The 22,144-nt window shown below is 40.2% G+C and overlaps 2 protein-coding genes across 5 annotated transcripts in view; both read right to left on the bottom strand.

Moving 5' to 3' along the window:
- The window catches only part of SNRPF (small nuclear ribonucleoprotein polypeptide F), a 273,142-nt gene that overhangs the window by 216,289 nt on the left and 34,709 nt on the right, over positions 1–22,144 (bottom strand). The window lies entirely within an intron of this gene.
- The window catches only part of VEZT (vezatin, adherens junctions transmembrane protein), a 58,611-nt gene that overhangs the window by 1,776 nt on the left and 34,691 nt on the right, over positions 1–22,144 (bottom strand). For 2 of the 4 annotated variants that reach the window (XM_065670821.1, XM_065670831.1), the window contains exons 7-12: positions 14,271–14,418; positions 10,530–10,861; positions 9,748–9,941; positions 5,247–5,347; positions 3,877–4,084; positions 12–790 (exon numbers count right to left, since the gene is read on the bottom strand). In XM_065670821.1, the coding sequence (XP_065526893.1) occupies positions 768–790; positions 3,877–4,084; positions 5,247–5,347; positions 9,748–9,941; positions 10,530–10,861; positions 14,271–14,418 (1,006 nt within the window). In that variant the 3' untranslated portion in view covers positions 12–767. Of the gene's footprint in view, positions 1–11; positions 791–3,876; positions 4,085–5,246; positions 5,348–9,747; positions 9,942–10,529; positions 10,862–14,270; positions 14,419–22,144 lie in introns of those variants that run through there. The other 2 variants (XM_065670804.1, XM_065670812.1) reach the window with 1 other exon arrangement.

Here is a 22,144-nt window from a genome sequence, read left to right as displayed (position 1 = left end):
AAAAAGGGGGAAAAAAATTAAATGATAACTAAAAGCAAGCTGCCATATATAAATAATTTATTTGTGTCTGCAAAAGGTGCAAGGTTGTAAGGGTCAAAATGGCCTAAAAAAATCCCCGTAACAACAGAAACAAAAAAATACAATGAAAAAAAAGTAAAACAAAAGAGTGTTTTCTAATTACAAAGCTGAAGTGAGATGTGATTGCTACTTGTTGTAACTACTCTTAAAATCAGTGATGTAAAGAGACAGCATGAAACTGATGATGCTTAAAACCGTCATCAAACACAGATGATGCATTCAGTGTTAAAGTGAAAACCAACTGCACTGTGTACAGATTTGAACTGTCTTTGTTTTAAACAACAGTTTACCTAGTCCAGTAAAGACAGGTGGTACATGACAAAGTCTTTATAGGCAATATTCGATCTCATACACCACAACATGTAAATACAACACTTATTCATACAGTCAGGTAAGGTGTCCTCTCAAATAAAGTGTGGTTTAATTTAGCCTCTCTTGAAGTTAGTAGCAGCAGCGACCCCCATTGCCAGCAACGGGATGCTTGCCAGGAAGTCTCTCCTCCCAGTGTTAAGGGTTAGTACAACTCGGTACAATCACTTCTTGAAGAACAGACGTCTTTCTTTTTAAGGAAACGATATAATGTCCATTTCCAAGTAACAGATTCCCTAAACTGCAGCAGCTCCATTAGAATAGCAGCACGAACATAAATGAGAGTGGCAACAGCAGATTCCCAAGTAGCATTTCCCTTTCTAATTCCATTCTGACTTTACCCCTGTAAGCAGAGATGAAAATAACTCTGGGAAATACACAAACTTTTCACGGGAACACAAATTTACGGTATTAGGATTTTTCCATCGCATCTTATTTCATCAATCTTTACTTTAGCCAGCTGAAGGCAGGCGCATCATTATGGTTGTCACACTGATAATTGTGTCATTTAGCACACTGAAAGGCTGTGGCTTCCAATTCATATCTCATTGTCTGTTTTAAAACCTTCTACACAGAAGGAGCACAGCACCAGACTCATCTCTGTTGTTAATGGGGTAGTTCTTTCCCCCTCTTGTAGAAAACATGCTGCTGCTTATTCCTGCCCATTTGCTTGAAGAGGCAGGAATATGCATAGCAATATTTGCTTATCATTTGGAAGCAAACCTGTTGCCTGCTTCCTCCAAAGAATGCTTCCAAAGCCAAAATTTCTTGAAAAGCAGATACTTCAGATTGGCAGCTGGCCACTTTGCTGAATGATTAGTTAACCTGCAAGAATCCATTCTCAGAGTGTGGCTTTCGAAATCTGAGAAACAGCTGTACAAGAACTGTTGTATGGACAAGGTGGGAGAAAGGAGAAGAGCTGGGTGCAACACAACCACTGACAGAATGAACTTCTTTGGGGAGAGAGGTTAGGGGAAAGCCTTGAAGTGATTCTGCACCAGAAGAAAGTTTTTTACAATGTTTGACAAATGAAAACGAAGCCCCTAACAGCTTCACATACCTCCTCAAAAGCACTTCAATTTTACTGCCTTAACAGGATGCCAAAGGACCTACACTCCCCTAAATCACACACTGCCTAGACAGTAAGCAGTACTACCATGGTGCTGGGCCTGGGCAAATCTGCTTTAGTCTGGTGGTCTACTAAGGTGATGTTTTTCTTCTAGAAGCCAACCTATCATTTCCAGTTGGCTTTGTGCTGTTCTTTAGTCTTATCAACTTGTTTGGAGCTGACATCTTTCATGTGGAAAACCTCACCAGCCCCTCCTTCAACTAACCAAATAACCTAACAAACCAGAATGGCTTGCTGGAACCCTTGGCTAATGTGCCTAACAGATTAAAGCTTTTGAGTATTTCAGAATCTTTATTCACAATAATCACAAGTTAAGAGAACACAGGGTTTCTGGAATGTGATCATCCTGTAAAAGCAAGGCTTAAGAGGGCTATGGGAATAGTGTGGTATCACAGCCATCTATTGGCTTGGGCCAATGGAGACAAGAAAATTAACTTTTCTGGGTTTAAGGCTTGAAGATAAAGCAACCCAGAAATGTGGAAAGCGCAGCTCACAAAAATGTTTCTTTAAGGAATGACTCTTGTATATGGATAAATTAAAGTCTGCAGCAGTAATATGCCAGGGTCCATTATGTTATATTTAACTGATTTGTGATTCTTTTGAAGAAATAATGAAGAAATTCCTTAACAATCAGTAGAAGATGTTATGTCTGCTGTCCATATCAGTTCTTCAGATTAGACACACACAGTCTCCAAGCCAAAAGGAGACAGTATTAATTACTTTCATGAACTGCCCTCATGTTTTCCAGTCTTGTACAGAATGTTTAGTCCTAGGCAGCTGGAGGAAATCACACTTTCCTCCCTCCCCACCATTGAATCTCTAATCCTAAAACAATGGAATATCTACACATGAAAGGAAAGGAACCAACATGAGCTCCAAAGGCTTTCAGGGGAAGAGTTACTGAAGACTACAGGACTCTTTCCAGCTGTGGCCACAAATGGCCTGAGGATATGCTGATGTGGACAGGTACCAGCTGCTGAGCTAGATAAGGAAATGTCCTGCAGAATCTCTCCTGACAAGAACTCTCTCTGCAACAGTCACTAAATCTGTCAAGACTTGAACTGGAGGTAGGATTCCTTCCTTCTCTCTTCAACAGGGAGGAAGGGAAGACTTGAGGAGATTTCTGTGAAGACTGTCACATCTTACACGGGAGGAATCCTACCCTTGAGCAGACTCTGATGCAATCTGATGTCTTAGGGTTTTTAACTCAGCTAGAAGTCAATACCAATGGGTAAGTGATTTCTTTTACCACAGTTGTTGCTAAATTAACATAAAGAATAAAGTTGTGAAGAACAGATACTTTCGGGGGTTTGATGTCTCATAAATAGGTATGGCCTATTACTGTGTGTTCCCACTAAATTATTGAGAGATGCAATCCATGGTCTTTTTCTGGTAGTCACTGGCAGAGGTTGAATCTGTCGCCAGACTTCAGGGCTGTCTTTCATAACACAGAACATGAAATATTTTCAAGGGCTTTTCCTAACCTGTCTTTAAGAGGAAGGAATGAAAATTGAAAGGAGAAAAAGGAAAAGACAAACTACTGCCAATTTTAAAGATAATAAATCAAACAGCTCAAGCAGTTAAAGGAATGAAGTTGCATCCAGTCAGTGCTAGAACAGAGACAGACTGTCTTGTTGAGGCAGGAGAAATATTCATATTCCTGCCTTTACATGTAAGTGGATGGAGATACCCAGCCGTCCTCAAGAGTCAGCAAAGGCCAGTTTGGAAGAACTCTTCTTGTGAGGTTTTTTGGGGTTTGCATTTTTTTTGTTTGCATGTTTTGTTTTTGCAAACACATTCTGTATACTTTCTCATGGAAACAAAAGCCAGTCTTACTCTTTCAGGAGCCTTTAATATTTCAGAGTGTAGCTCTTCACTTTAACCTATGTATTTTTGTAAGTCTGGGGTAATTTCTAGTGGTTCCTTTAAATTCTGAAAAGTAATTTAGTTACAGCCCTGATTAAAACTCTTATTTACCAGAAAGCCACGAAGGAAAGCTCAGTTTGCACGGTTTATAGCCTAACAGTTCTCTTTATGCTGTCTAAATACTTTGTGTGTTCAGTATTTTAGCTCAATATTCTCTTTAGAGCCAAATTCCCATTTTTCTGAGTTCTTTTCAATATATAGTAAAATGATTGCTGTGAGTAATATAAAGAGATGGAATAGCTCATGCCACACAGCTCTATCAAAGACACTTCTACAGCTAAGCACTGTTCAAATACTAACACAGTCAGAAGTTGATGGCAAACAGACACCTACCCTTTCTTAGAAAGGAATTAATTTTCAAAAGCAATGCTTACCATGGTCACTGAATAGCAGCTGTTTCCATTTCTGTCTTTCTATTTCTGAAGCTTTAAATCCTAGCACAGATTTCAATTCTTGTAACACCCTCTTAGATTCCTGTCTCTCTCGTTCTTGTCTCTCTCTTTCTTCCTGGGAAAAACAGTAAAAATCTTCCCTTCTGTATTCATTCTCTGTATCTGAATAATCAACATATGCTTCCAATTCCTAAAGAAAAAGAAAGAAAGAAAATGTTGATCTTCACTGTCAGTGTAGACCCTGTCCTACAATCATGACCAAGTGATCTCAACACTAGCCAACCACAGTAATAGGATGGAGCCCAATTTAGCAGAGCCACTGGATCTGACACTGTGTCATATTTGTATAATTTTGGAGCAAGTCCACTCATTGAAAGTTAACATTACTGCAGTCACCTGATATTTAATTTCATACACAAGTATGATCAAATGAACACCTTGAAAATGGGAGTGCATTTCCCCATAACTACAGGTGGAAACAAGCAATGCTGATGCAGGTTTCTTTTCTTTTTGCTTATATTTTATTTTAATTTACACCATAAGTAATTCTTCCTCAGTCAGGCATCTCAGTAATTTAATTTATGTAAATCTTTATTAGGTGGATGTTGAGAATAGCAAACTCCTCCTCCAATTTTAACTACATTGGCTTACAAGCATTAAAAAATTGAGCTTCATTTATAACAGACAGCCAGTAAAGTTAGTCCCAGCTCTTTGATGTGGAAAAAAATCTAGAAAGAATACATGTGGGATACGCTTGGGAGAGCAGAGCATGGGTGTTCAATCTGCTCTCAGAATACATCTGCAACTCAGCTCTGGGATGGAGGAGGCCAGCCTCTCTTAAAGACAGCCCAACCAACACTCACGAGTTCCCCAAACAACACAAAACTGTTCACTGTCACAGTCTGTTTCAGGTATTCAAAAATGTTGAGATCACTTAAACGAAAGTCAGGCTGGTTTGTTCTGAAGCTTGTCGATGTTGCAGCTCTGTCAGTTCATCTAATAGTATGCAAGTAGGACTCTGTTATATACCACCTTCTAGGAATTCACTTTTTTTTTTCCCCACATTTTTCCTGTGTTACTCTGACTTCTGTTGCTGCTCTCCTTTGTCACTTATTTTTTATGATATATATGAGAAGTGAGTTCTGGTGCTCTTTTTTCCAGGATGGGGAATACCTCCCCATAGAATGGCAAAAAGAATACACATGATTCTTTTTCTAAGTCCAATTATGAAATGGCACTGGATTCCTACTTATCTGTCTTGAAGGTCACTGCACAAGCAACTGAAAAAGGAATGGATACAGCAACCAAGCCCCAGTTATTGTTTAAATGATCCTGTTTTTTTTTTTTTTTACCTGCTCTTCAGGGATTGGATCTTTGTTTTCTATGTATATGGCAGGCTGTGTTAAAGGTACTGTAGTACGCTGTAGGCTGTCACAGGAAACTTCGGGTTTGCCTTTAAGGGGAAAAAAGAAAAGGGATTAAAAAAAAAAAGAAAAAGACTGTGTTGAATGATGGCTTTGATTCACTCAGGCAGGGCCCAGGCATTTTCATTAGGAAAAAAGGGGTGAGAAGACCGGTTAGAATATACCGAAACCCTGTGCTAGAGAGCAGTTGAATAATTTGGCCATCTTGGTATAAGCTGGGTCTGGTGAAACTCATCTTGAAGCACTTCAACTAACAAATCTCAAAACTTTCATATACTGCAAAAACCTGCAGATGGCAGAAAAAATGGTAAACGCAGAAAACAGAGTCAGGGCCAAAGTTTAAAAAGAGAAGTAGAATAGTAAAATTATAGGCAAATGGGCTTCAAATAATTGGAAAATACTGGAAGAAGTAATCAAGCAAAGTTTACCAGAAGCTATCTGGAAGGTAGCAAGAAGGTGACAGCCAGTGTGGATTTGCTGAGAACAGAAGATACCAAATCACTCCAATCTCATTTTCCAATGCAGTTACAGGTTTTATGAAAAAGAAGCCAAAGACATTCTGCATTTTGTTTTGGCTTTTGATATAGTGTCGTGAAATGCTCATAAGCAAACGGCCAGGAGAAACTGCTATCAGATGCTTAGAACAGTCTCTTGGATAAGCAGAGTGTAGTTACCATTTTCAGACAGGAACAATGTTATGAGTGAGGATTTTTGTTTCAAGCCCAGTACTTTTTAATATTTCCAATAGGTGAAAAAGTGTTTCAGCCCATTAAGTCTGCTGAGATTGGGATAACCTGCAAGGATACTGAAGGGCACAATTAGAATAAAAAATAATACTGGAAAATCAGACATACAGTCCAGGAAGAACTGGACTTCAGATACAGCAGTTTGGTGACAGTGACTGCAAATTCTTGTGCATTAGAATAACCAAATAATTATTTGTCACAATAACAACTGACTGCGTAGCTCCACTAAGAAGAAGATGTAAGGAGCCTAGTGGTCAACTGTACCCTGTTGCAAGCAAAAAAGCCCAAATACATACTAATACATATAAACAACAGCACTGACCATCAGACACATGAAATTAGATTTCTATTCTGGCACTGATCAGGCTGTGGATGGAACACAGTGCCCAGTCTGGGGTTCCTTCATTCAATAATATTGTGGACCAACTTGAGGCTGTCCAGATGAGAAATAAAGAAATGATCATAAGACCAAGTATAATCTTCAGGGAAGAGCTAAAGGACAGAGAGTCATGTAGAGAAGACAGAAAGAAACATATTAACTGTCTTCAAAAAGATAAGAGATATAAAGAGAAAACGGATTTCCATTGTGGGTAGATCCAAAGTAATAGCTTTCTACTGGAAATGGAGTTAAGTGCTGGAATAGATGCCTGGAAATACTGCAAAATGCCTCTAAATAGAGGTTTTTAGGAACAGGTAAAAACATTTACTCACAAACACTAATTTACCCTTCAGAAGGGAAATGGGCTAGATGCCCTTGCCAAGCCCCACTTATCCCTATTTTCAATTTCTAATATGTGAATACTTAAGGATGAAATTCTGAAAGCAGGCTGTTCATACCAATGACAATTTTAGTGGTGTTCAGTTACCTGCTTCTGCAAACAAGGAAAGTATATAATTCCCTAGTTGCCTGGGCTGCGCTAAAGATTTGACATTCTAGAAGTACCTAAATGCAAAGTTTAAAAGAAAGATGAAGCATGTAGTGGAATTTGAAGTGGAAAATTGACATATTTATTTTATAAATATCAAGCCCCCTCCTCCATTGCATAACTCTGCCTTGTAATAAAAATATTTTCATAATAATAGCAGCAATAACAGAAATATGCTCCTGAAGATATGAAGACAAATTTGGACGAGTAAATGGAAGTTACTAATTAAAAGCTTGCCTTCCCAAATCAGAGGGGTAAACCAGCTGCTCTAATATGTACAGACTGCTGTGTCTGCCACCTACATGGGATGCTGCCATTGCTAACGGTATGCTTCAAGATCATGAATTCACAGTGTTTAACTAGGCCTGTTGCTGCTATAGTTCCTCTCCAGTCGATCAAAGGATTGCAAGATCCATCAGCTTGCAGCAGAGTACTAAGATACTGCTCTTACAAATATCTTAAAAAGTTCTAAACAAGTTTGGCAAAAATAGAGACAGTTTAAAAGGAAAAAGGATGGAATTTAAACAGTTTGAGGGATATTATTTTAAAGATCATTAAGACAGCACTGTAACTAGTCATAAAGAATATTCTGTTCTGTAAAATTAGCAGCAGATTATTATATGCTTGAATTGTCAAGGCCTTAAGTAGTAAATGATTTTGACATTTGATGGAAAGGTGAGAGAATAAAGAGAAGATGGCTGAAAGTCTAGAATCAACTCACGTTGGAAAAGTGCAAAAACCTACATCTAAATGAATGATCATTGAGCAGTGAATTTAACTAGAGGTGAATTCCCCTAAAGGTGCTAAAGCCCCACTTGCTCTGTTCTCTGGCAGGATCAGTTACTAACAACGCTGGCTCTAGAAATGCACCAAGTCCTGTAAACAAAGAAGCCAAACGGTGTTCATTAAACCATATACTATAATATATCCTATTATCAGCACCCACAAAAGTTGATGGGAGTGTATGAATGTTCAATGAGTTAGACTTCAAAGCTTTGCTTTGACAGAGTTTGACACAATAAACTATTTAACATAGCTGTAACAAACCTGCTTTGACACAGAATGATTTTGGGCAAGAAGCATGTAGTGCTTGCTGAAGGAGACTCATCTGTTTAGACAGAAGACAATTAAACAGATGCAAAACTGCTCTGAAAATAAGTGACAGGCAGCTACACAGGATGCCACAACTAGGATAGCTCACGTTCACAACAGCTCCTTAGTGACTCTTGAAGAGTTCAACTCACAGAAGCTGCTTAGAAACGTATCAGGAAAGTCAAATCTAGTCAGATACAAATAGTTTTCAATTACTAACATAATTTAAAAGTAGCTCCTGTGCAGTAATTCAGTAAACTTGGTGCAAAATAGACAATCAACCCCAGCACATTTCCAGGAAAATCACTGGGCAAAAGTGAAAGTGAAGGATTTTTTCATTTCCCACGCAATCCCTCCCTTCTAGATCACACACCAGGTTATTTTTGTACTGAACTTTAAAAGGAAGCAAATTATAATAAAAGTGCCTGATGTGAAATTTATACACAAAGTAAAAATAAAACTAACTAAAAATACCATGGCGTGCATTCTAGAGAGAACATTTAAGGAAAGGGAAAAAAAAGATCAGTGGAACTGCTGGTTGTGGAGGGCATCAACAGAACACAACAGGCTAGCACACACAAATATATCATACTACATCTAATATCCTCAAAAGTTGTTTTACACAGCACTGAGAGGGGAGTTGTAAGACTAGACTATCAGGCAAAGTACACACAAATTTGGTTATACCATGTCTGAACCTGCACAGAGCCAGCACTAGGCCTCCCAGTGCTCCAGTTCTGATGTAAGCATGGACAAGGTCAGCTTGCATGGCTCACAGCAATATTTGTCCATCTAATGGATAGCTCACCCATATATCATTAAGAACTTAGCTCACTACAGTTTTGGATTTCTGCAGGTAACTTGCTGATATCCCAAGTCACAATTTTCCTAATACAGTCTCCATTACTAGCATTTTTCAGATGCTGGGCCATGCCTTCCTAGGACAGTAAAAAAACTCCTGGAAAAAAGAAAGATTAGAAATTATGATTCAACTCCACGCCAGGAGACATGGAGACGTTCACTTATGTTATTTAAGCTACTTGGGATTCACAAGGAGAATGGCATCTAAGGAGAGGGGCATAGGGAAAAACATCGGGATACGCTGCTTGGTTTGACTAGCAATCATACAGATTAGTTCGCTCTCTCTGAGAGAGCAGGTAAATGGGTATTTTATGCTCAATACATACTCTACAATTTAAAATGTTCCAGGAAATGTCACTGCCAAGAAAGTTTCATGACAATGCCACTATCATTTCAATGAACTATGTAACTTCTGTGCAGTAAATAAATGAAAATCTCAGGGATGATTCATCACAATCCTACCCCTTCACAAGTGATTCATCAGTCAAAGGAAAAAGCCACAATCTGTCTACACCTGGAAGTGTAACAAACTGAATCCACAGGTCTAACTGTGGATTAATTAGGCCTGTGTCTAACTAACGTTAACGGTGAATAACATGTTCACATTTTTTGCTGAAACAAAAGCTTCAAGGTCATCACAGTGAAAAAGTCTGACTTATGTATATGGTTTCTTGAAGTCTATGGTTTTAAGATCCTCTTCAGCTAAAATTCCGATACGCGGGCTGAATGCTGCCTTTGATCCATTTGACCATTGTATCTCTAAAGTGCATCCCATTACTTGCTAAATTAATCTCTCACATTTACCTTTTTTATTTGGGTTTCTTCCGCTCATTTTTTCCACCTGAGAAATGGCTTCTTCCCAGCAGCTGTTGCTTGCCTGCATATGAGGCTCAATGAACTTGAGTTTCTGTTCCAGAACCTGATGGGCTTTTGTTGTCAACTCAGGTGTCTCCTTAGTGCTAACAAGTTTTTCAAGTTCATCCTCAAGAATTATTACCCTAGGTGATGAGGAGATGAACAGAAATAAGTGATAATAAATATGACTTCACCATTCCTTCAAAAATTCCATTTAATATCCTGTTATTTTCTTCAAGTTTTAAGAATCCAACTCAGCTAACTCCTCAATGATGCCACAAAATTTTAAAACCAAGATCCTTTTCTCCTCATCAAGATACACTGCTCACCTCCACTCATTTTAGTAACTCTTATATGTAAGATTAAAGGCGTAGGGCAGTTTCAAGTCTTTCACTAAGGCAGTGATGAATCTTTGAAAATATTTACCAGGTAGTTACTATCAGCTGAACTTTCTTATAAAGCATTTGATATGTTGCAAAATCAATGAAAGGTAAATATGTTTTCACATTTTTTTCAAGGGAGTGACAAAAGCAAGGCAAGATCTTACTGCACTGCTCAGCTTTGAATTTCCATCAGACACTTAAAGAATAGCCAAGAAACAGGATCAGATTCCATATTGAACCAAGGATCTTTGACTCCACGCTATGTGAAGATATGCCTGTGATTGCAATGACCCTATGTATCTGCCTTCTTCCTACCAGCACATTTGCTTAATTCATGTGTAAACTTACTCATTGAGCAGTGCCTTGAGATGAAGCTGCAAGCTGCGTACTGCTGTCTGAAGGCTGTTCAGCTCCCTTGACTTCTGCTTTGTTCTGGTTGGCCATTCGAACCCCGATTGATGCTGAGTTTCAAAGTACCGATAAAACTCATAGCTTCGCTTGAGCTCCTCCAAGCAGGCAGCATGTGTATGAGGTAGGCCTTGAGTCACATCAGACAAAATATGATGAGGCAGCCGTTCTGGGGAAACCAAGGGCTTGGGGGATGCGTTGGCTGGGGAGAGGAGCAGCACCAGCCTCCGGAAGAATTCTGAACTCTGCCCTACCCAGAGTTGAAAGAGGACCTGCAAAACAGGGGAGGGTTAGCTCTGTGCACCTGGGAACACAGCCAGCCTCCAAAGTAAATGTACAGATACACAAGGGAAAACATTCCTCAGCCAGATACAAGACCTCCGAAAAACTGCGAAAATCTGCTGAATGTTTCTGAAGGGTATCCTAGACCATGTGAGGCTCAGATCTCATGAGCCTTAGGTGACTGCTAATTATTCAATGAAGGATATTATATGCAATTATGCTCAGAGGCCTAAACCCCCATATTTCTCATCAGGCAGCTTCATTATTTGCTATAATCTCCACATATCCTAAAGCTCATAAAGGACTGCCAAAATTCCAGGGGCGGCTAAGACATTTTTTCCCTTTATGATGCCAAGCTATCATTTCTATGATCTACTGAGTATTGCACTGCCCCACACCCAACCTTGAAACACAAGTCTAATTGCACTGTACTTCATCAGAAAACATTCTACATCTGAAGAAAACTGAGCTGATAATTTTTATTCCACCAAAGGGAAAATTTCACCAATTCCACTAAGGAGGGAAAGGCTTGTAAGAAATGAACCGATTCACAATGTTATAGATGGTACAAAAGAGGTAAGTTCCTCTGGGAGCAAGGAAACCCACTCGTTCAACTTCTTGAGAACTCCCACTTCCAATGCAATGAAAAGGCCTGTTTTCTTAGTTTCAAGGAGACTTGTTGGCTCAGTACCCCATGACAGAACAGTAGAATCTTTTCTCTCCAAAATGAAAAGGAAAGGTTACAACACTTTTCTCTGCAATACAGCCCTTAGTAAAAGGCATATACTGTAGGTGAGTATGAGGTGTAGTCTGAAATCTGTTCTCAAGCATTCCAGACCAAGGAAGACAGAGTAATTTATTCATCATGCTTTTTTTCCACCCCACCCCCCTCAGCTGCAGAATAGGACTAAGAATTTACTTGTTCTGAGGTTTTGGACCTACAGGATTGGAAATACTATATTTGCAGTTTCGTATTCATACTACTGTGGACAAGTAGCAGTTTTTTCCAGTGTGTAAACAAATCAAGAGCAAAACATTCAGAATAGTAACATAAAAGATTAAATGCCTTCAGATAGATATGGTTTGATATACCATAAGGGTATATCAAAAATACTTGGATGCAAACTAAAAACAAAACCAGAAATTTCAAAAGAAAAAAGATACTTCTTAATTTACAGAAGATGGTTATGAGAAGAAAGAACACAGAATATATGAAATTAATTGGGGCACACACGCAAGACTGTGATTTGGCTGGCTGCTAAACTAAAAAGCAAACAAATGGGCAGCAATCACCCACATGTCCCTGAAGATGCGGTGCCCTGGGTAGCAAGTCAAGAGCTCATGCTATAGTAAGCACAAAAGATGACCAATCCCTTTCAAAAAAGTGAAAGGCAAAAGGCAAAAGCAGTGAAAAGTAGCACAAAAAAAGTAGTGGACTTCAGCAATTTATAATAATCCAAAACCTACCTGAAAAAAGGCACAATGATGAGAGAAAAAGGAATTCCAGATGTGTTTAGGGTTGCAATAGCTAGCTCTGCCAATGACTTCTGATGATTTTTACTGACACTTAAACTTCACCCCAAATATCCAACTGGCTCTCCTCAGCTTGAATCGATATTTTTTCCTTAAACTAAGCATTTGTACTCTTCAAACTGATTTAGTTCAAAGACAGAGTAGCCAAAAGACACAGGCTACATTTGCCATATCACCTAGACATGGGCTTGAATGAAAATTAAAACATTAAATCTGGATACACGTCAGTGTTGTACCTGCATTTCAATATAAATACAGGTTCTCTCAAATGAAAAGAACTTGAAGAGGACTACACATAAATCCAGGGCTCAATGCATGAATCTTCTTAGGACTGATTTATGTTAATTAGCTTAGTTCAACTACACCACACACAGCCATCACTGTCTGTTATGAGTTAATGTAAACTGAGATTTACTAGCATCCCAACCAGTTTAACTAAAACTGATTACAGTTAAATTACTGTAAACTGCAGGTAAAGACTTAGCTTACAAGCTTGGGCCCTTCTGACCAGCTTCTTGTGCTTAAAAAGAAGTGGGTAAATAAATGGGCTTTCATGGTTGCAGTTAGAATTTCAGCTAATGAAACAGCAAGAGCAAAAATATCTCAAAAGCTTACATCTGATGTAGCTCTTAGCTTACAACTAATTAGACAAAGCCTCAAAGCTTGGCAATTGCTATTACTTGTAACATTTACTGTCACAACAAAATAAGTCAAGGTCTAGGAATTAAGTGAATAAAATGAAACAAAAGCCAGCCCCACAGAATCACAGAAGTCACATAATAATGGAATTTTCCATTTAAAAAAATAATGTTAAAAGGGGACTGGCTCAGCAGAGAGTCACTGGAGTGTCAAAGGCTTGCATTCAAATTAGATCCTCTTTCCAGCTGCAAACATTGACTCATGCAAATTAAAACCACCTAACATCTCAAACCAAAATAGATTAAAAGGCCACGATATGGTTGTTGTTCTGGTCAGCTAAATGTTTTTCAAAGATCAAAGAACCACACTGGCTCATGGCAGCAGGGGTTCAAGCTCGTGATTTCTACTCCTTAGTGTAACTAAATGCAGCTATTCCCTGTGGCAGTTACAATTAATTTGTATTTTCTGATGTATCTCTTTACTGAAGTAAGGAGATTAGCTAAAAAAGATGTAAGTACAAACTTGGAAATCATTTTATTCAGCTGGGATCAAGTGCAATCACAGAGCAAAAAAATATGTTTAAGGAGAGGATCAAGCTGACTATAAAACACTGACTTGAATTTACATGAAGAAAAAAAAAATCCTAATGTTGTATTTGGGTTGTTCAGCCTGATGGCGAAAAGGCTCTGGGGACACCTTTGAGCAGCCTTATAGTACTTGAGGGGGGCCTACAAGAAATCTGGAGAGGGACTTTTTACAAGGGCGTCTAGGGACTAGACAAGGGGGAATGATTTTAAACTGAAAGAGGGTAGATTTAGATTAGATATTAGTAAGTTCTTCACTACAAGGGTGGTGAGACATTGGAAGAGTTTGCCCAGAGAAGTTGTGGATGCCTCATCTCTGGCAGTATTCAAGGCCAGGTTGGACAGGGCTTTAAGCAACCTGGCCTACTGGAAGGAGTCCCTCCCCATGGCAGTGGGGTTGGAACTATATGAGCTTTAAGGTCCCTTCCAACCCAAACCGCTCTATGACTGTGCAACTTCTCTTCAACCACACGCAAAAAGAAATAGCCTATATGCCAATAAATTTAGAAATACATGAGACTGATTACATCTCCTCCTCAGTTACTACAGGCTAGTACACACAAGCCACAGGGCTTTACGACAACTGAAAAAGATTTTCACCAGAAGCCTGTGAGGATGTGTGTGTCCTTCTCAGAGAGGTTACCTTGAGTGCAGGCAAGCTGAAGCCATCAGTTAGATTGTGTGCCTCCTCTTCAGAGACCTGCTCTTCGCTCAGTCCCAGACCCAGCTCCTTAAAGGGGACGACACAGATGTAGCTGGTCACGTTGTCACTCTCCGAGTTCAGAGGGTAGGTTTAGCTGGAGTTAAGGTGGTTAACAAAGCAACTTCACCATTAATCACACAGAGAAGGAAAAAAAAACCACTTAATGAGGTTTCTTATTTCTGGAAATTTGTGTGAAAGCACCTACATTCCACCCAAATCCACCTGAATAGTGTTTAATTGAACATTTTGCAATCCTTATTCAAAGCACAAGTTTTAAAGGCTCTTAGGAGGATGAGAGACAAGGCATTGATAAAATAGCTGTGTGTAAATACAAACACATAAAAAGAAACAAAACAGATTGAGGAAAGACCCCTGCATCCCTTTCAAGTAAGGAAAATATCTTGAAATACTAAGTTTCCAAGAAGCAGCTCATGTCCACCTTAAACCAGAAATCATTTATGTAACAGAGGAAAGAGAAAAACACTTGTGCAATTTTAAGTCTAAAAGGTAGCCTATGCTATAGATCAAACTCAGGATGACGGGAATTCCCTGCGAGTTCTGTCTGTGGAGAGACTGCTCACAATAACTGGTCTTTGACATGCCAGATAGTACTGTGAAGAACAGGAGCTCCTGATTGCCATACCATTAATTTTATTGATTATATTGCTGTAAAGCCACCATGATCTTGTCAGGAACAGCAGCAAACTGTTATCAACGGCATTCAGCACATTTACATTCTGAGTGAGAAAATGTACATTTCCAGTCCCCAGAACTGCTTAATAAGTAGGAGGCAAACACTGTATCACTGAGACCAGAAGACAGATAAAAATAATTCATTGACTAGGCAGCATTTATTTTAAAACAGCTCTAATTTTAGGCTAACCTCGTGCTGGGGAAGGAGGAGGAGGAACAGTTCAAGATTTCTGTGCATTTTGGATAGTTACCCAGTCTCAAAACAGTAAAATTTGCTTTAAAACAGGAACTTACAACTTACGGTCATAAGCACATTTGCTCCGCAGAAAAAAATATATATAAAAAAAGCAAAAAATATATAATTATTATATATATATATATATTATATAAAAATATTTTTAAAGCAATATATATACTTGTAAAGCATGCATGAAAATAAGGCTTTAATTTAAAATATTTGTTTCATTTATATTTCAATTTGAAAACTGAATGCTTTCATCTCTTGGTACTCATAAAGCTGATGAGAAGCACTTGTCTAATTAATGTTTTCTGGGGAAGCTACAAGCCCCACCCACTTTTACTCCCAAATTTTCGACGTGCTAAATTCTCATAAGATTGAATCTGTAAAAATGGTCTGCTCAAGAAAATTTTTATCACTTGAGTAAGAGCGCACTGCATTAAAAAAATCATATTCTGTGTCCCAGAAAAGAACAATGCCAAGTGTCCAGGTTCTAACCAAACAAACACACTTCTCCCTAATTTATCCCCAAAAGAAATCCAGGAAGAAAGAAGCCTATTAAAGTGTTCAGACAAAAACCTGGAAGGCAAATTAATTAGGAGCTAATATTACTGTTGCCACTAGCAGCTGCCTCACATGAATGCTGTCTATTGTCAATTAACCCGACAGCATGCCCAGCAGATGGAGCACATGGGATGAGGATGGTAACTCTGTCAGAGATTTCAGGTCAAAACCCTTCAGGACCAGTTATCTCAGAGACTAATTATATTCCTTGTTAATCTTTTCCTGCAAGAAGACATTTCCAACAACATGAACACCATTAAAAGTAGTTTGGACACGTGAATTTCTAAGTCATGCTAAGAAAAAAAATCCAGGCAACATTTCAAATGAGCGGTTTCACCAAAGGAGCCCTTATCAATACTATGTCTCAACTAGGGATTCCCAGCATACTCCAGCACCTGCCGGCCTTGCCTTCCACCATTGCAGACCTCTCACCCCCATTACTATGGGGTAGATGAAAGCAGAGAACTGATCCCATGCCACCATTAGCTTCCTAAGGAGTAAACCTCTAGGAAGTTTAAGCACATACACACAGACATATACATATACACAAACACACTTCCTTCACACACTTTGCTCTGAAACACAAGTATTTTAAGTGCTAATGTTTTCTGTTAAAGCCAAAATACAGTAACTAACCTTAGGTTAGTGAATTTTTTTCTATGTCTTTGTGAAAATATTTCATTCATCTGTTTAACTTACATCTCTTATTAGCTTGGGAGAAGAAAAGGCAAAACTATTTAATGATAAACTGTCAAATCCAGAATAAAATATCCGTACAGTGACTGTCTAACCTCTGCCAGGAGGCCACTCTTATTTGCCTACAGAAAAGCAAGAACAATAATGTACCCCTGTATGTAGCAATTTAATATTCAGACTTGCTCTTCAAAAGCACGTTTCCACCTAAAGATCTAACAGGAGGGCCTCACAATATCCTTGAGAAATCCAAGCTGCCTTTTTTATGAAATTCTCACCTGCTCACCAGGCAAGAATGGATGAGGTAAGCATGGATGCGCTGGCTGGTCAAGGAAGAAACATTGCACTGCAAAATGCCCAAGTCTCTTTACTCAGGCTTTCCATCGGATTTCTGATTTAGGCTTTCATGACCCAAAGAGGGTACTGCTTTTTATTTAGCTTCCTGTTTTCTTGTGTGAGCATTTTCTTTCCCAAGCTAAAAGGTATGTGGTTTTCTAACATTTAGAAGGCAAATGGCATCTTAGGGTGCATTAGAAAGGGAGTGGTTAGTAGGTCAAGAGAGGTTCTCCTCCCCCTCTACTCAGCCTTGGTGAGGCCGCATCTGGAATATTGCATCCAGTTCTGGGCCCCTCTGTTCAAAAAGGACAGGGAATTGCTTGAAAGAGTTCAGCGCAGAGCCACAAGGATAATTAAGGGAGTGGAACATGAGGGAGCTGGGTCTCTTTAGCTTGGAGAAGAGGAGACTGAGGGGTGACCTCATCAGTGTTTACAAATATGTAAAGGGTAGGTGTCAGGATGATGGAGCTAGGCTTTTTTCAGTGATATCCAGTGATAGGACAAGGGGCAATGGGTGTAAACTGGAGCATAGGAAGTTCCACGTTAACATCAGGAAGAACTTCTTTACTGTAAGAGTGACAGAGCACTGGAACAGGTTGCCCAGGGGGGTTGTGGAGTCTCCTACATTGGAGATATTCAAGGCCCGCCTGGACAAGTTCCTGTGTGATGTACTGTAGGTTACCCTGCTCTTGCAGGGGGGTTGGACTAGATGATCTTTTTAGGTCCCTTCCAACCCTTGGGATTCTGTGATTCTGTGATTTCATGATGCAATAACTAAATTTTTACAGAGGAGAAGGAAAAATGTTTCACTAGATTTACTAGAGGAAATTTACAATTTTCCCCACGCTCAGTGCACCCCAAAAACATAAAACATATATATATATGTTCCACCTTAATGGGTTAAGACATAACTCATTTTAAAATACTGCTATACAGTGTCTGGTTTTGCAACACTATGCTTCACTTTCAGAGAATGACACACTTATAACAAAATTAAAGCTTTTTTAGTTTATACAGTCCAATGCCCAGGTACTACCTATCAATATAATTAAATGGAAATGCACTATCATCTGTATCTTCCATCAGCTGAAGATGAGACTATTAACATAACTCAGTAAAATAAGCTATAAAATTTCCTCCATCCAGTTTGCACATAATTAAACCAGTGACTAAAGCATAGATTCCCATGACATAGAACTCACAAGGCTCTTAAGTATAAAAATATTAAGCAACTAGCATGTCAACTGAAGTACTGCCTGAGTTATTACACAATTCAATGGAGAGTGCAGAGATTTGTTGAACTAGTAGTGACCGGTCTGCACAACATCCTGTAAATACTTAATCCAAAACACCTAATTTGAGTTTAAGCCTGCTATATCCTTATCTTCCAGATTAAAAGAGAAATACTCTTTTCTCCCTTCTGTTCGTTCTATGATTTTGAGCAATGTACTCTTCCCAGTATGAACAAAACAGAGTAAGAACAGCATTACAAAATGATGAATTGTTTCTGCAAGCAGCCAACTGTCCCTTCACATAAAATGTAAGCAATATGTCTTCCCATCTCATTAGATTACTGGTCCACCAAGGTTTGATACAAATGCCTGGTATAAAGCTAAACTATAATTGTATCTTTTTTGTTTTACATAGGAAAAAATTTAATTATGACAATAGTAATTTATTCTACTCCCTGAAGGCAGCTGTCTAGTTAAAAAGGGGCACACTAGCCACAAGCAAATACTGCTAAGCTTTTAGTTTTATTGAAGCAAGTAAAGACACCAAGTTGATGCAACTTTGCATAAACTTTGTTTATGCAAAATTGAGAATATCTTCTGATTTTGTGCAAAGCAGAACTTACTAAAAAGAACCATAAAAGTCAGAATTGGAATCTCATTTCCAGATTTTGGGTGGAAGTTCCTTTCCTTTAATTTATCAACATTCCTTCCCTTCACAGAATCACAGAATCCCAAGGGTTGGAAGGGACCTAAAAAGATCATCTAGTCCAACCCCCCTGCAAGAGCAGGGTAACCTACAGTACATCACACAGGAACTTGTCCAGGCGGGCCTTGAATATCTCCAGTGTAGGAGACTCCACAACCCCCCTGGGCAACCTGTTCCAGTGCTCTGTCACTCTTACAGTAAAGAAGTTCTTCCTGATGTTAACGTGGAACTTCCTATGCTCTAGTTTACACCCATTGCCCCTTGTCCTATCACTGGATATCACTGAAAAAAGCCTAGCTCCATCATCCTGACACCTACCCTTTACATATTTGTAAACATTGATGAGGTCACCCCTCAGTCTCCTCTTCTCCAAGCTAAAGAGACCCAGCTCCCTCAGCCTCTCCTCATAAGGGAGATGCTCCACTCCCTTAATCATCTTTGTGGCTCTGCACTGGACTCCTTCCAGCAATTCCCTGTCCTTCTTGAACAGAGGGGCCCAGAACTGGACGCAATATTCCAGATGCGGCCTCACCAAGGCTGAGTAGAGGGGGAGGAGAACCTCTCTTGACCTACTAACCACTCCCTTTCTAATGCACCCTAAGATGCCATTTGCCTTCTTGGCCACAAGAGCACATTGCTGGCTCATGGTCATCCTCCTATCCACCAGGACGCCCAGGTCCCTTTCCCCTTCGCTACTTTCCAGCAGGTCAACCCCCAACCTGTACTGGTACATGGGGTTGTTCTTCCCCAGATGCAAGACTCTACACTTGCCCTTGTTAAATTTCATCAAGTTTCTCCCCGCCCAACTCTCCAGCCTGTCCAGGTCTCGCTGAATGGCAGCACAGTCCTCTGGTGTGTCAGCCACTCCTCCCAGTTTTGTGTCATCAGCGAACTTGCTGAGGGTGCACTCAGTTCCCTCATCCAGGTCATTGATGAAAATATTAAACAGCACCGGTCCCAGCACCGACCCCTGAGGAACTCCACTAGTCACAGACCTCCAGCTAGATTCTGCGCCATTGACCACAACTCTCTGCCTTCTTCCTTTCAACCAGTTCTCGATCCACCTCACTACTTGATCGTCAAGCCCCCACTTCTTTAGCTTATCTATGAGGATGCTGTGGGAGACAGTATCAAATGCCTTACTGAAATCAAGAAAAACTACATCTACCGCTCTACCATCATCCCTCCACCTAGTCACTTCCTCATAGAAGGCTATAAGGTTGGTCATACATGACTTCCCCCTCATAAAACCATGTTGGCTGTTCTTAATGACCCCCTCATCCTTGATATGCCTAGTGATGGAGTCAAGAATAAGTTGTTCCATCACCTTTCCAGGGATGGAGGTAAGGCTGACCGGTCTATAATTACCCGGGTCCTCCTTCTTGCCCTTCTTATAGATTGGTGTGACCTTTGCCATCCGCCAATCCTCAGGCACCTCGCCCATTTCCCACGACTTACCAAAGATGATGGAAAGTGGCCTAGCAATGACCTCCGCCAGCTCCCTCAGCACCCGTGGGTGCATTCCATCCGGACCCATCGATTTACAGATGTCCAGATTGCATAGCTGATCCCTAACCCAATCCTCATCTACCAAAGCAAACTCCTCCTTTGTCCTGACTCCTTCTGGGGCTATAGAAATCAAGGGCCCTCGGGGAGAGTCTGCAGGAGTAAAGATAGAGGCAAAGAAGGCATTCAGCACCTCTGCCTTCTTTATATCCTCTGTCTCCAGGGTACCCACTTCGTTCAGCAGTGGGCCTATATTGCCTCTTGTGTTAGTTTTATTTGCTATGTATTTGAAGAAGCCCTTTCTATTGTCTTTAACCCGACTAGCAAGACTGAGTTCCAAGGAGGCCTTAGCTGTCCTAATTGCCTCCCTACATCCTCTAACAACTGTCCTATATTCCTCCCAAGCGGCCAGCCCCTCCTTCCATAATCCATAGATTCTCCTTTTCCACTTGAGTTTGCCCAGCAGCTCCTTGTTTAACCACGCCGGTCTCCTAGATCCCTTACTTGATTTCCTACTCATTGGGACGCTCCGATCCTGAGCTTGGAAGAAGCGGTCCTTGAATGCTAACCAACTATCTTGAGCCCCTTTACCGCCTAGTACACTTTCCCATGAGACTTCCCTTAGCAGTTGACTGAAGAGGCCAAAGTTGGCCCTTCGGAAATCCAGAACTGTGGCTTTGCTAGGTATTCTATTCCTCCCACACAGGATCCTGAACTCCACCATCTCATGGTCACTGCAGCCAAGGCTGCCATTGACCGTCACCACTTCGACCAAACCCTCCTTGTTGGCGAGTACTAAATCTAGCAGCGCTGCTCTCCTAGTTGGTACGTCCACCATTTGCATTAAGAAATTATCGTCAATGCACTCGAGGAACCTCCTAGACTGTGAATGACTGGCTGTGTGAGTCTTCCAGCAAATATCGGGGTAGTTAAAGTCCCCCACGACGACTAAGGCATGTAGTCGCGAGGCTACTTCCAGTTGCCTGTAGAAAGCCTCATCAACTCCTTCATCCTGATCAGGAGGTCTGTAATAGACCCCCACAACTGTATCACCCATGCCAGTCTGCCCCTTGATTCGTACCCACAGACATTCCACTTGCTCCTCATCCGACCCCGGACAGAACTCAATACATTCTAGTTGCTCTCTCACGTAAAGAGCAACTCCACCACCTCGCTTCGCTGACCTATCTTTCCTAAAAAGGACATAGCCATCCATGACCACATTCCAGTCATGTGAACTGTCCCACCATGTCTCTGTAATTGCCACATTCAATTGCCAATTCAATTTATCACCTTGCTTCTTTATTTAATCTCTCCAGTTCCTTTTTCTCCTTGCTCTAGGCCAGATTTCTGCTAAAAATCTAATGACAGACAAGGTCATTAAAGTTGCCACAATTGCAGCTGTCAATGCTTTTGACAAGAAGGAATCTTTGGCCCCTCCAGCATAAAAGTTCTATTCAATTTCATGAGGCACTGGAACCTATTTGAAAGATGCCCCTTGCCGTATATACCCATGCAATACACATAACATTTACAGGCATTCAAGATACACAGGGAAAAATTCAAACTAAGGCAACTTGGAACTACCTTAAAGCTTCTTTTAATTACCCTGGTGGGGAGGAGGAATCTTTTACTCACCTTCCTTACACTTAAGGTCTTTCCTTTCAGTTTTCATGCACTGCAGAATTGGGCCAGCCTGCATCTCAGCTCATATGCTACCACTAGTTTTGCCACGATGTTCTGCACAAATACAAATTCTTTCCATGTGTCAAGAACCTATATACATGAAACTTCCATAAATTTTTCAGCCATTTATTTCTGCTGGCCTTTACTACTGTGATATCTG

This window comes from Lathamus discolor, chromosome 1, assembly GCF_037157495.1.
Source record: "Lathamus discolor isolate bLatDis1 chromosome 1, bLatDis1.hap1, whole genome shotgun sequence".
Classification (NCBI taxonomy): domain Eukaryota; kingdom Metazoa; phylum Chordata; class Aves; order Psittaciformes; family Psittacidae; genus Lathamus; species Lathamus discolor.
Note: the sequence above shows the minus strand (reverse complement) of the source record. Positions and strands in the feature narration are given on the sequence as shown.